This window comes from Morus notabilis, unplaced genomic scaffold (genome assembly GCF_000414095.1).
Source record: "Morus notabilis unplaced genomic scaffold, ASM41409v2 Scaffold1388, whole genome shotgun sequence".
Classification (NCBI taxonomy): domain Eukaryota; kingdom Viridiplantae; phylum Streptophyta; class Magnoliopsida; order Rosales; family Moraceae; genus Morus; species Morus notabilis.
The window spans coordinates 118387-132191 of NW_010362392.1; the positions used below are offsets into that span (position 1 = coordinate 118387).

General features: G+C 32.4%; 1 protein-coding gene across 1 annotated transcript; it reads left to right on the top strand.

The window, feature by feature from the left end:
- The first annotated feature begins 7432 nt into the window (after positions 1-7432).
- Positions 7433-10835, top strand: LOC21398445 (methionine gamma-lyase). Its single transcript, XM_010101895.2, has 2 exons — positions 7433-8363; positions 10060-10835. Exons 1-2 carry the CDS (start codon positions 7589-7591, stop codon positions 10635-10637), a joined length of 1353 nt encoding a protein of 450 aa, XP_010100197.1. The 5' UTR covers positions 7433-7588; the 3' UTR covers positions 10638-10835.
- The last annotated feature ends 2970 nt before the right edge of the window (positions 10836-13805 follow it).

The following is a 13805-nucleotide window of genomic DNA, read 5'->3' on the forward strand; positions in this document are numbered from 1 at the left end:
TCCCGGTGCTTGTGATGTTTTCTCATGACGCACCCATTTCACACGAAACTTTTCCGCTCTTTCATTATTCGATTTTATCTTGTTTAAGCACGATGTCCTATTTTCTTACACTTGGTAGAGGCCTTTGTAAAAATAACTCTTTTGAAAAGTTTTATTAGTAAAATAACTTTTTAAAAATTTTTATTTACAAAATGACCTCATTTTACAAAGAATGAGTAAATGTCTTTCTTCATGAAAAATAGAAGGTCATTTTACTAATTTCATTTTATTAGAAAGTCATTTCAGCATATTGCCCCACTTGGTATTGACATTCCATCTAATCGAAACCAAGTTGCCACAATTTTCTTCCTTTAATACGAAAATTTCCGGGTGGATAAGGCATGATTCAGAAATCCTTGCGAATTTGAATCTTCTTTGCTAATCCATGATAAAGAAAGAGTCACTCGTTCTTTGTCTTTGTTCCTTGGCCTTGGCCTTGGCAGGCTTTGGTCTATTTTCTTAAAGGGGGTTTTTTGAAAGACAAGTATAGAAACGATGTTTCTGTGGAAAAAGATAAATAGTATAAAATGATAGGTTTTGGTTTCACATTTTCTTCCCACGTTGTTTTGTCTTCCGAGTAAGAATTCAATTCCAATTTTGCCTCTAATCTAGACGCTATTTCAGCTCCCAAACTTGCCAGTTCAAGTTCTACGACAATTTTTCATCTAAAGAAAGACTTTCTTTCTTTGTTATTAAAAGACTCCATAATCATAAAAGACTTGATTATTAAAAGACACGATTATAAATAAAAAATAAAAAAAGACTTGCTTTGGTAATTAAATAATTAAATAAGACTTGCTTTGGTCAAAACATGACTTCTGTTTCAATTAGGATGTGAACAAGCCCTAGTGGCAAGAAGTAAAATAGAAATAACCTAACCCTAAAAAAAATAGATTAAACATCGACTAAATTTGAGGTTGTTATTTGTTAATAGTTATCTTGTACAATCCAATAAGTCTAACGTCACCTCTTTTATCATTTTTTTTATTTAAATAAAAAATAATATAATAAAATTTACATATTGAATAGTAAATGAAAAAAATAATAAAAAAAACAAAAAAAATATAACACTAGTATTTATGTGAGATAAAATATTGATCAACAAAGATCAGTCATCTCACTCCACGTGGCAAAGGGATTGGAATTATCATTTTTTTTTCTTTTAATAACGTCTATGAAAGAGCTAAAGATTTTACTGCGTTAATAGATAAAATCCTTGGACTATGGTGCTAAGAAGATAAGGAAACAAAGGGAGGACCAGGTGACACATGTTTTGTTGATAATAGGCCATCATGATCTGACACAGACCCATTCTATTTTGTTTGTGCATTTTCATGATGTTTAATAGAGCGATTCGTTTCTTGATTCGAATCATGATTTATAATTCGTTATAGTATTTTTTCTCACAAAAAATTCACGTAAATTAAAAATAATTCGAATCACATGATTTAAATTCTCCAACTAAACGTCATCCATGTTAAAATACTTGTGGGGCCCAACATGTCGTGCACTTGTTGAGGAGTAGTCATTCCAATCAGATCATAATTGATTTGAATTTTTATTATTTTATGTAAAAAAAATTTATTATAATAAAAAAATTAAATATAATTATTTTTAAATTTTTTTTATTATAACAAAACCGTAAAATGAATAAAATTATTTAGATATCAGCCAAATAAAAAAAATGTTTTAGATAAAATCACAGGTCACCACTTGGTCTCAATTATCATCCCGACCCCTGCTTCCAAACCAGAAAAGTTCTGTGGGTCCCATGTTTTCATAGCGAAACGTTTATTTCCCAACCTAGATTCTTTTTCATCATTTTTTAAATTGGGTTATTGGCGTGGTTAGTATTAACGAATTTTAATATTTGCATGGATAGAAGTTATATTAGAAACGAATATACAACCACATGTATAGTCACATATCAATTTAAATTAAAATTTTAAATCAGTGAATTAAACGAAATCTCAATATACATATCTTTTTCTTCACAAGATCTTTCTCTCTCTTTTTTATAGCACCAACAATCACGTTTTTCATCATTTTAAAATGTATAATCATATACTCACACATAATAAGACCTCGTTCATTTCACCGATTCGAGTTTTTAGTTTTAAGTTTCTATAATAAAAAGCTCTCAGAAAATGTCACATCTAACTTTTTATACTACAATGAAAAGCTCTCAGAAAATATCACATTTTAACTTGAATTGAAAACTCGAATCCGCAAAGTGAAGAAGACCTAAATAAATTCTCAGATTTTAAAATCTAATGATACAATCTAACCTAAATCTTGTGTTCAATCAAGATGACAATCTCAACTTGCCGACAGTTTAGTTGGCGTTTATGCTGTTTGAATAAAATAAGACGTCACTCCACTATTATCATCCACTCTGGCCAGAGCTTCTTTTTTTTTTTTTTTTTTTTTCTCAATCATATAATATTCTAGGGAGAGAATGTGCTACTTTTTTTTTTCTCTCTTGATAGTAACCATTTTCTTGGGTAGAAACTTTTGGTAACACCCAAAACAATGCCTATTAATGCGGTTCGGTGTTTTTGCATGTGGTCTCTCTCTTTTTTTTTTTTTTTTTTTTTTTTTTTTTTTCAATTAAGCAATGCAGTAGAGAATTGACATAGGTACCTAGAGTCATCATATAAATCTCAATTTATATGTTTATATATTGAGATTATACAATACATCATGACTGGTTATTTAGGTATGTGAAGTTTTTTTTTTTTTTTTTTTGAAGGGTTGTTAAGAGTTAGGTTTTTGTAATTTTAATAATCATAATATAATATTTTTTTTAATATCACTTGACTGGATTGCTAGATTTTTTCCGAGTTTAAAATTTGATGTCGAAAGACAGTCACCTTTATTGTTTCACTAATCAGGATTTGTTATCATTTTAATTTAAAATCTTGAAATCATTATTTAAAAAAAAAAATCTTGAAATCAATATGATAGCTTTTCAGGATAAAACTTTGGACGATGTGACAAATCTGAATTAGTAGGGCAACATAGTAGAAAGATGCTTTGTGACAACAGATTTTTAACTCGTCTTTCCATTAAATATGTGACAAAACATAGTTATGTACATTTAAGTATAGGCAAATACGGTTAATTGATTGGTGAATATATCATCATTTTCTTTTTTATTAATTAAGTATTTAAGTATTAATTGATATCATAATTGTTAGTGGTTTTTGGTGTCGACATTTGGAAGTATACATACACATGGCACAGAAAGAGAGGTAGATAAACATTCCAATTAGACAGGAAAGATGGAGATGGCTTGACATATACATACATACACACATATATATAACAAATGTTGACTAGGAAAATCATGGAATTCTCATTTTCTGTGGTGGGTTCTGCCTTATCCTTTGATTGATAAAGGTCATGTGATTTGGATTATATATGATAATATATATTATTAAGACCCAGAGGAGACTTTTCCACTTTATTTCATGCTCACGAATGAATTAGATCTATAATATATCCAAGACTATGACCCGTGTCTAATATTATATTATTTTCTGAAATCTAACTTCCTTTTTTTTTTTTTTTTTCTTTGAGTATGCCCTTAATTTTTTTCCCCATATTCTGGAGAAAAAGAAAACACTATATGTATATATCCAAGTTATGAGGTAAATTCCTAGGGTGACAAAGGGATCCCAACTTTTGATCATAACGTTACTTTTGTACCCACATAAAATCAAGTTCCAATGAATTTGGATATGTCATTGTTCAACATATCGAAAACTCCAAAAATCGCTAGGCAAATTGGAATTTAATTGAGAGTTCTATTTTGCTTCTTCAATTTTTATTTATTTATTTTTTGGTCCCGCGTATATTATTTTGAGAATATAAAAGTTGAAATGTTCCTCTTGATATGTGTGGATCATGTGGCTTTCGCAAAAAGGAATACCACTAACGAAATTGTGTAAGGCCAAAAACAATATGATCATCCCCTAGCTCCATGAAAAGAAAAAAAAAAGAAAAAAAATCAATGCACGTCATTAGTTACATGGACTTTTTTTTTTTTTTTCCATATCCACTTTTAAGAAATTTCAAAAACATACACATGCACGTCATTAGGTACATGGACAACTTTTCTTTCATCCATTTTAAGAAATTTCACAAATAAACACACGTATATAGGTTTTCTAATTTCTACCACCTAAAAAGTTCCGCGCCATGTGAAAATTTGACGTATGAAATTGAAATGCTTTGGCTAGCTGTTGTGGGTATCAAATGATCATGTCCTCAATTAATTAGTTTAATATATTAACATACCGTTCAGTTTGCTCTAAGAAAGCTGCTTTTTTTTTTTAAATAAAGGAAGAAATTTGAGTGAAGGGAAGGTAATTGTTTTGTCGTATATAAACTATATGTTAAATTTATATACATGGAAAAAAATGAAAAAAAAAAACTGTATTATTTATAGAATTTTTTTAGGGTAAGATTGTATTTAAAATTAAAGAAATATACACACTTATACTTATGTAAATGATCTTGTAATACAAGGAAGCTTAATCTCGATCACAAACAAGTTGTCAGAAAAACATATCCGGGCACGTATGCGGAAGCATTTCGGTAGTGTCGTGTCAGAACTCCGATTTGGCACCGGTTCAAGAATCATCACGGGAAGCCCCACGATATTCCATCATCACTAGCACAATCTCTACGCTCCTAGCCACAATCACCCTTGAACACAATAATTATCACGTCTTCAATTGCTCACGGTGTATGATTGTTACAAAGGTATAATTTGAACAATCACGATTAATCCGCAGTCCAATAACCCTCTTGAGAAACCAACATGCATAAGAAAGAAGGAAGGAGAGCGGAGAAGTGAGGACGAGAAAAAAATATCACGTATATGATAATTATTGAGTTATTCTCAATCTCAAAGACATGTGGTGATATGGTCCTTATTTAAAGGACCAACGTCAGTTATGAGCAGTGACGGAGCTATTTGAAGATAAGCGGGGGCAGCCGCTCTCACTCAAATTTTTTTTTTAAAAATATTACCTTTAAAAATTTAAAAATTTTACATTTAAAGCTCCATTGAAATAATATATGCCCCCTTACTAAAATAAATATATTTTCTTATATGCCCCCACTAAGATAATTTGTTAAAAAAATTTAATGTACGCCCCCACTGAAGTGAAAGACTGACTCCACCACTAGTTATGAGTATCCTAGATAACCCGTTAACCCACTAACTTAGGGATTATTTATTTAATTCAAATAAATTTCAATTAAATAAATAATGTCACATAGGTCAAGTTCACTATGGGCGCCTAATTGGGTTTTTTTATTAGAAGAAAAAGGCACAAATTCAATAACTATATTAATTAAAAGGATAATAATAAACAAAAATAAGTTCTAACATTTTTCTTAGAATATTATTATGTTAGAATTATATCGTGGGGAATGACGCATAAATAGAAATTGCAATGATCTTTCCATCTCGGTGGGCCCATTATACCCATGAACAAATGGAAACACTTGTTCGGCTTTCACGAAAAATGAAAACCAACTTTATGGGAAATTGCCACTCCTAATCAATCACGATCAGATTTTTATTTAGCAAAAAAAAAAAATACATAAAGAATTTTAAAGGAAATTAAATCTGCAGTTCTTTAATAATTTGAGTAGGTAAATTAAATCTGAAGGTAATAAATCTGTAATTTGAGTTAGTAAATTTACTAATTCCGTGTTGCCTCTTGCATATTAACATAATTTTTTTTCTCACTTACAAGTATCGTGCGTGCTTACACACGTTTTAATATCCATTCGACATCCCTTTCAGGAAAAGGCGGTTCCTAATTTACTAAAAATAAAAGCACGATAGTGACTATTTTCTTATTCTTTCAAATTTTTGTATTTGATATAAATTTGGTATATCCAAAATTCAAAAGGGTCAAAGAAGTACTAGATCACATATCTTATTTGTTTTCTATATATATATATATATATATCTTGATTATATTAACAGTGTAATACCCTTCACATCGCTATACAATGAAATATCAGTATTCAATATAAAATGATTTTAAAAATCTCCATTAATTAACTTGTCGTTTTTTTTTCTACACTATTTAATTGCCAAAACTCACATAGAAGTAATAATTAATGCTGTAAAATTCGTCAGCATATTAAGCAATTTCCTAATAAGATTAATTCCAGAAATTTGAAGGCAAACAGATATCCTTCATGACGTAAAATTAAAGAGTTTTGCAAGCAACTACTAATGCAATTTTACTCTATTTGTTGACCAAAATGGCAAAACTAACATATAAGATTTATGTGAAACGGCTTCATATAAGTTGCCGACAAGTAAAGCAAAATTCTATCACAATCTTCCTGTTTTGATCCCATAATAAGAGACTAAAGAGAATATGGTAGTTTTTATAGGATAGAATATAGATATTAAACCACAAATAGATGAAAAAGGAAAAAAAATTACGTAAAAAAAAAAAAGCAGAAAATTTTCGTATTGAAAAGGAAACTCTAGAATCTTCTTCTTCTTCTCCTTCTTTTTGCCTTTTTCTTGGGAGGAGGAAAGTCGAAATTTGAGGAGGAAAAAAAAAAAAAGAAAGAGAAAAAGGAGAGAGATTTTAGGACTTATTTACAAATTTGATTTTTGCAATTTTTCCCGTATTTAGTTGTTATTATCATAGTACACTCTTTTGAGTATTTATGGTCCGTTCACTTAGCTGATTTGAGTTTATAATTTAAATTGAGCTGTGATTTTATGTGAAAATTTTTTACTATAGCAAAAAAATTAGATGTGACTGTTTCTGAGAACTTTTTACTGTAACAAAATTTAAATTCTAAATTTGAATTGACGAAGTGAACGGAGCCTTAATCTGTTTTTTTTTTTTTGTTTTGTTTTCACCACAAGGACATAGCAGATTCTAATTTTGAGGTAGACCATCAATACTAACATCAGGACCAGATTCACTGTATATACCCTTTCATTTTTTCCCCGTGAGAATCGTATACACTCTGAGTAATAAATTAAACAGATAGAAAACATAAAGAAGCCAAATTTTATATATCTCAAAAAAAAAAAAAAAAAGAAGCCAACTTCCCCTGAAAAAAGAGAGAAAAAAAAACAAACAAAAAAGGAGAGATATTCTCAATAGAATTCGAAACCAATTAAGATTACGTACATACATGAACCTTAAAACTCATCGTTTTACATATAAAAATTTAATATTACGTCAATGTCCAGTTATTTTTAAAAAAAATTTGTAATTGATTAATTCTCGCATTTTCAAAGTCCTCTAAAAAAAGAATTTTGAATTCATTTAGAGGAAGAGGTAGATAAGATATCTGATTTTCTAATATATATATTTGTGATAATCACATAATGTTTCCCTATATATACCTAGCCAAACCCCCTCCAATCCACCTCTAATCTCTCCCTCTCAAACTCTCTCTCTTCGCAAACCTTTAAATCCAAAACTCGCTCAAACTTTCTCTCTCTTCGCCAACTTCAAATCCAAAACTCTCTCTCTCAAAACCAATCATGGCCGAAACCAAGACCCCGACCGTCCTCCCCTTCCCAAACAGCAAGAAGCGACCCGCCACGACCCACGACGGCGACGCCGCCGCTGCAAAAAAAGCGTCAATGCTATTCTCGGGTGAGTCGGACCCGGCGGCGGCGCTGGCTGCGGCGCGTCACGAGTTCGGCGAGCACGGCGGCGTTAACATGTCGATCGAGGCGTCGGCGACGTTCACGGTGATGGAACCGGAGACGATGCGGCGCATGTTCTCCGGCGAGCTCGGCCCCGACCGTGACTTCTTCATCTACAGCCGCCACTTCAACCCCACCGTCCTCAGTCTCGGCCGCCAGATGGCCGCCCTCGAGGGCACCGAGGCCGCCTACTGCACCGCCAGCGGCATGTCCGCCATCTCTGCCGTCCTCATGCAGCTCCTCAGCTCCGGCCAAAACATCGTCGCTTCACAGACCCTCTACGGCGGGACCCACGCCCTCCTCACCCACTTTCTCCCCCGTGTCTCCAACATTACGACGACGTTTGTTGACATAAACGACATCAACATGGTCGACAACGCGCTCGTCGCGGGTGAAAGCAAGGTGTTGTACTTCGAGAGCGTGTCCAATCCGACGTTGACGGTGGCTAACATCCCGGAGCTGTCGCGTGTGGGGCACGCGAAGGGCGTGACAGTGGTCGTCGACAACACCTTCTCGCCGATGGTCCTCTCGCCCGCTCGGCTCGGCGCAGATGTCGTTGTTCATAGTATCTCCAAGTTCATCAGCGGTGGGGCCGACATTATTGCAGGTATATTCCTACTATCTATATATCTATCTAGATGTGATTAGCAAAAAAATCAATCTATCTATATGTATGTATGTATAATTTTATATATGTACATAAATGTATTCGTGAATTTGTGAAATTTTTTGTATAATTATGCATAATATAAATTTGAACTGTTTATCAGGTGAAATTTTTAATTATTGGAAAAAGGAAATATATGGTGTAATTTAACCCAAACAAAAAGGAACACATATGCTTTGGGATTAATTCTTAAAAAAATCTTCTTAAAAAAATGTGTTTAATCGGGAGCAGTATAAACGCTCCCGATTAAACATCTTTGATCAATTCAGCAGAATTAAAAAAAAAACTTTTATTAGCTTATTAATATTAATTAATTTAGTTTTTGTTGTATCCTTTTCTGCGACCGCACACGTGTGAGGGTCATTAGCTCCTCAACAGTGGGGAAATTTAACCTGGTGTGTTGTTAAAGTAACACGTGTGCATAATTGTGAGTGATGGAATCTGGAACGTTGGTTTTCAGATTCTGGTGAAACTGATAAGACTTTTGTCTGATCATATCACGTGGTTGTAGCCGTAGTTAAGCTTTTCTCTTTCTCCGTTTGGGTGATCATATGTACGCGCGACACGTGTTTTTGGATTGGTGTGGTTGATTTTCTTTCTCATCTCGTGAAATGATCCTGTTTTGATCCACTTGGACTACATGCAGAGGAGTGTCCAAAGTAGTTCACTGTTTTTGTTTCCTTTAATTCCTGGGATTTTCACTGGTAGTTTATTTTTATTACTTTTTACCCGTTACTTTTGTATTATAATATATTTTTTTTATATTTTTTTTAATTTAACGTGATTTAATTAGATTTAACAGTTAAAAATTAAGATTATTATTGGTAAGACGTAGTACTAAAGAAACTCTATAATTCTTGATATCTTTTCGCACGTGTTTCTAACTTTTAATTATGTGTTTGATTGTTGATAAAGATGTGTTGGTGAATGGTGGTGGGATAGATATTGTTTTTGATTGCCGATAAGATGTGTTGGTGAATGGTGGTGGGATAGATATTGTTTCTTTGCCTATAAGCTATAACTGTTGTATGACTTTTTAACACTACTATGAAAACAAAAATAAATAAAGCTGTAACCAAAGTTTTAGTTTATGTTATAATTATGTACGATTTAATGTTAATCTAGTACTAAATGATGAGCTAAAGTTCCTTTAAAAATAGAAGATAGGCATGAATTATCTTTTCCCAATTAACTTTTAACCTTTTTGACTCATGTTATTGTCAATTATATATCTAAATAATAAGGAAGCTTTGTTTTCACTTTTAGCGAACTATATATATATAGAAGATCACTTTGTTGTGATCGTTATCTGCTTGGTCATCTTCCTATTCAAGAAGATGTTACCCACCAGAAAATGTTTCTTTTTTCCAATAATTGTGGCGTTTTTCCTATATTATCGCTTTTGATATATATATTTTTTTCTTTTTTAAATAGAATTAATGTATTTTATCTTGAAAATTAACTTCTATAATGCCATGACCTTTTTACCCTTTTAAACCTTTATTTGAGCTTTTCAAACACCAAAAGTCAAACTAAACTAGTAAAACTGCCTTGACACGTAAAATTCATTGCTTGTGATTTTTGTTCTTTCGATCTGATCGAAAAAACCTAACAATTTATTTGACACATGAAACAGGTGCCATATGTGGGTCCGCCAGCCTGGTGAACTCTATGATGGACCTCCACCAAGGAACACTAATGCTTCTAGGCCCAACAATGAACGCCAAAGTGGCCTTTGAGCTCTCAGAGAGAATACCCCACTTGGCCCCAAGAATGAAAGAACACTCCAAGAGGGCCTTGGCATTGGCCCAAAGGATGAAGAAAATGGGCCTGAAAGTCATATACCCGGGCCTGGAAGACCACCCGCAACACAAAATCCTCAAGTCCATGGCCAACAAAGAGTACGGCTACGGAGGGCTCCTCTGCTTGGACATGGAAACAGAGGAGAGAGCAAACCGGTTGATGAACCTCTTACAGAACTACTCTCAGTTTGGTTTTATGGCCGTGAGCTTGGGATACTCCGAAACCTTAATGTCGTGTTCGGGAAGTAGCACTAGCAGTGAGCTGAGCAACGAGGAGAAACAGCTTGCTGGGATTTCTCCCGGGTTGGTCAGAATGTCGGTTGGATATGTTGGGACTTTGGAGCAGAAATGGAGTCAGTTTGAGAAGGCCATTTCTAGATTGCAGGATTCCGGTCTCTTCAACAAGAACTGATTATCATCACCATGATGATGATGCAAGTGTTGGTACTCTTTAAGTGTGTTTATATAGTGGGGAGTTGTTTTTTTTTTTTTTTTTTTTCTTTCTTTCTTTCTTTCTTAAATATGTGGATTAATATATAATAGTGGCTATATTTGTTGGACCTTAATTTTCCTTTGCTATATATTTTCCCCCCCTTTCTGTTTTTTTTCAGAATAATGGAGATACGTATTGACTTGAATGACTTCGCAATATAAGAAAACGTAACTCAGAGCACAAATAAATTTTAATAACATCCATTAAAGGACATATACATGAACCGAGTTCTGATTAAGAGCCCGTTTGGTTCATGGATTAGAATCATGAGATTATAATTATTTTTGATTTACGTGTATTTTTTGTGAGAAAAAATATTGTAACAAACCATGAACCATGATTCAAATCAGAGAATGAATCTTCCAACCAAACGGACTCTTAATATCTAAGTCGTGTAATTACGTTAGGTTTTAGGTCAACGTGGGCTATATATGCATACACTTAGTGGCACTTAAATTATTAAGTTAAATGTTTGATGTGTACGCATCAAAACTGCTGATGAGAGAGCAAAAAACTCCGTGGCGATCTTGAACAATATGGAAAAGTGTGATTATATATTTAAAACTCGAATTAAAAATTTGAATCAACGAACTAAACAAGCCTTAAGTTGGTTAAGAATCATTTACTTTGATTGGAAAGCTATTCCTTTTTCTCCAAATTTGGCGGAATTGACGTTATCAGAAGGTGAGAGATTAGGTGGACGTTTGGTTCATGGATTCAGAACCACAATTCAAAATCATTCTCATTTTATGCGTATTTTTTGTGAGAGAAAAACATTGTAGAGAATTATAAATTATAATTCAGAATCAATGACGAATATAAGAAACAAACACCCATATTTTATATTGTACTCATTAGGGATTTGAGTTCCATCCTCAAAGGTTGAGAGAAGTTATAATTTTATTGTACTCATTAGGGATTTAAATTCCATCCTCAAGAGTTGCATCTAAGAGGTATTAGTTTATTAGGAGTAGGTCAAGCCATTTAAACGTATAACATTTTTGTATCTAATCAACATGAAAATTTTCCGCCTTGAACAAGCCCTATTAAATATATTACTCATTTTATATAGCCAACGTGAAACTTTTGTTTGTACACTCCCAACATGTTCATTCAAAATTTATAACAATGTGCCATAATTAAATATATTGGTTGGATATGAATTGCGATGGTCTAAGAATCCAATCTTTACTTGTGTTACAAATAACACAATTAATTGACGAGTCTGATCTTGAGTTATATATCCCGTTGGATATGAATTGCGATGGTCTAAGAATCCAATCTTTACTTGTGTTACAAATAACACAATTAATTGATGAGTCTGATCTTGAGTTATATATCCCGTTGATCAATTAACCTCATAGTGATATAAAATTAAAACCTAACGTTTAGTAGAATCACTCATAAAGACATCAATTTCTTATCGATACTTTTATGAGACACATTAAGGCTCATTAGTCAGTATCGAAAACTTTATGTAGAATTGAACATTGTTGTACACCTCAATCTAATATATTTCATGAGATTCTCATTTTAGCCGAAACTAAGAAAAAAAGAAACGAATAATGGGAGAATGGGATTTCATATTGCCCGAACAAAAAACATTATTAGGAAAATCCCTCTCTAACTCAGTTTACTAAAACATAAATCTTTTCTTAGTACTCTAATCAACTTTTTAACATTTAAAAAAGAGTATTGCTAAGAACACTAATTTAAATATCAATTTTTGTGTACTAACTGGCGTGACATGCCAATTGTCATTTTTTATTAATAAATACAATCTCTTATCATTAATCAATGTAAAAATATTTTAAATATTCACTAATGTAAAAATAATAACTCATATGTCACGTCAATTCACATATAAAAATTAAAATTTAAGTTAGTGTCCATAATATTTTTCTTTAAAAAAATACTTACAATAAGAATTCCCCGAGGTTAGCTGCCCCTGTAACCATTTTTCTTCATGAAAAAAATGATTTAATTTACTCAAAATTATTGCGTGGTTTATTGCCCATAAGCAACTTCCCAGGCATATCTGGGCTCAAGACTTTTATCAGGGCTAATTTGAAGGCCACATTAGCCCAAATTCTGATGGGTCCAGTTTCAGAAAGCCTGGAAGCCTACTTCAGGCCACATCTCTGAAAATTTATGGGCCGGATTTTATGGGTCAAGACCTCAAATAAAAGAGACGTACTCAACTTGGTTTTGATATTACAATTACATGCCCAAATTCTTAACACCTGTCTACTTTGTTTCAGAATAATTTGTGCACTATTATCACCTGGTAGTAGATAAAAGAATACCTAGAAATTATGTTACAACATTAATTTCAAATTACAGTACTAGTTAGTATTTCTTCTGCTTAATTTATCTTTCATATATGCAAAGGGGATGTTAATTGCAGCTATTCCATATAATCACTTTCAATTAGTTAACGTAATTAACTAGTGAAGCAAATAAGCAAGTGCCAGCTGATTCTTCTAGTATCCATGCCTTGTCCATTGTATTTATGCCCCAACCAAAGATTTTGTTCCAATCTGCACCATTGCTCGTTCCATTGTTTTCCGTTGAAATTATGCCTTAACCAAAAAATTTCTTCCAACTTTTCCAAATTTGTCCCCCTAAAAATTTCTAATTTCAAATTCTATAGAGAACTTGTCTTTTAAAATTTCAGTTACGCCCCTCATTGGTACTTGGTAGTAATAGTTTTGATTTTACTCCATTGGTTCAAATTTTAAAATCCAAATACCCCAAAACCAACTGGAATACTACTTAACTCCATAAAAGTTTTGATCTTCAACTTTTTGAACTTAATAATTAAACTCAATTACATACTTGATATATTTAGATTAAAGGAAGGAATATATACACATATATACATATATATATATATATATAATCCAAATACCCCAAAACCAACTGGAATACTACTTAACTCCATAAAAGTTTTGATCTTCAACTTTTTGAACTTAATAATTAAACTCAATTACATACTTGATATATTTAGATTAAAGGAAGGAATATATACACATATATACATATATATATATATATATATATATATATATATATTGAGAGTGTGAG

Coding starts and splice junctions, on each gene's coding strand:
- LOC21398445 (XM_010101895.2), top strand. CDS start 7,589: ATGGCCGAAACCAAGACCCCGACCGTCCTCCCCTTCCCAAACAGCAAG. Junction 8,364..10,059: donor TGGGGCCGACATTATTGCAG/GTATATTCCTAC, acceptor CACATGAAACAG/GTGCCATATGTGGGTCCGCC.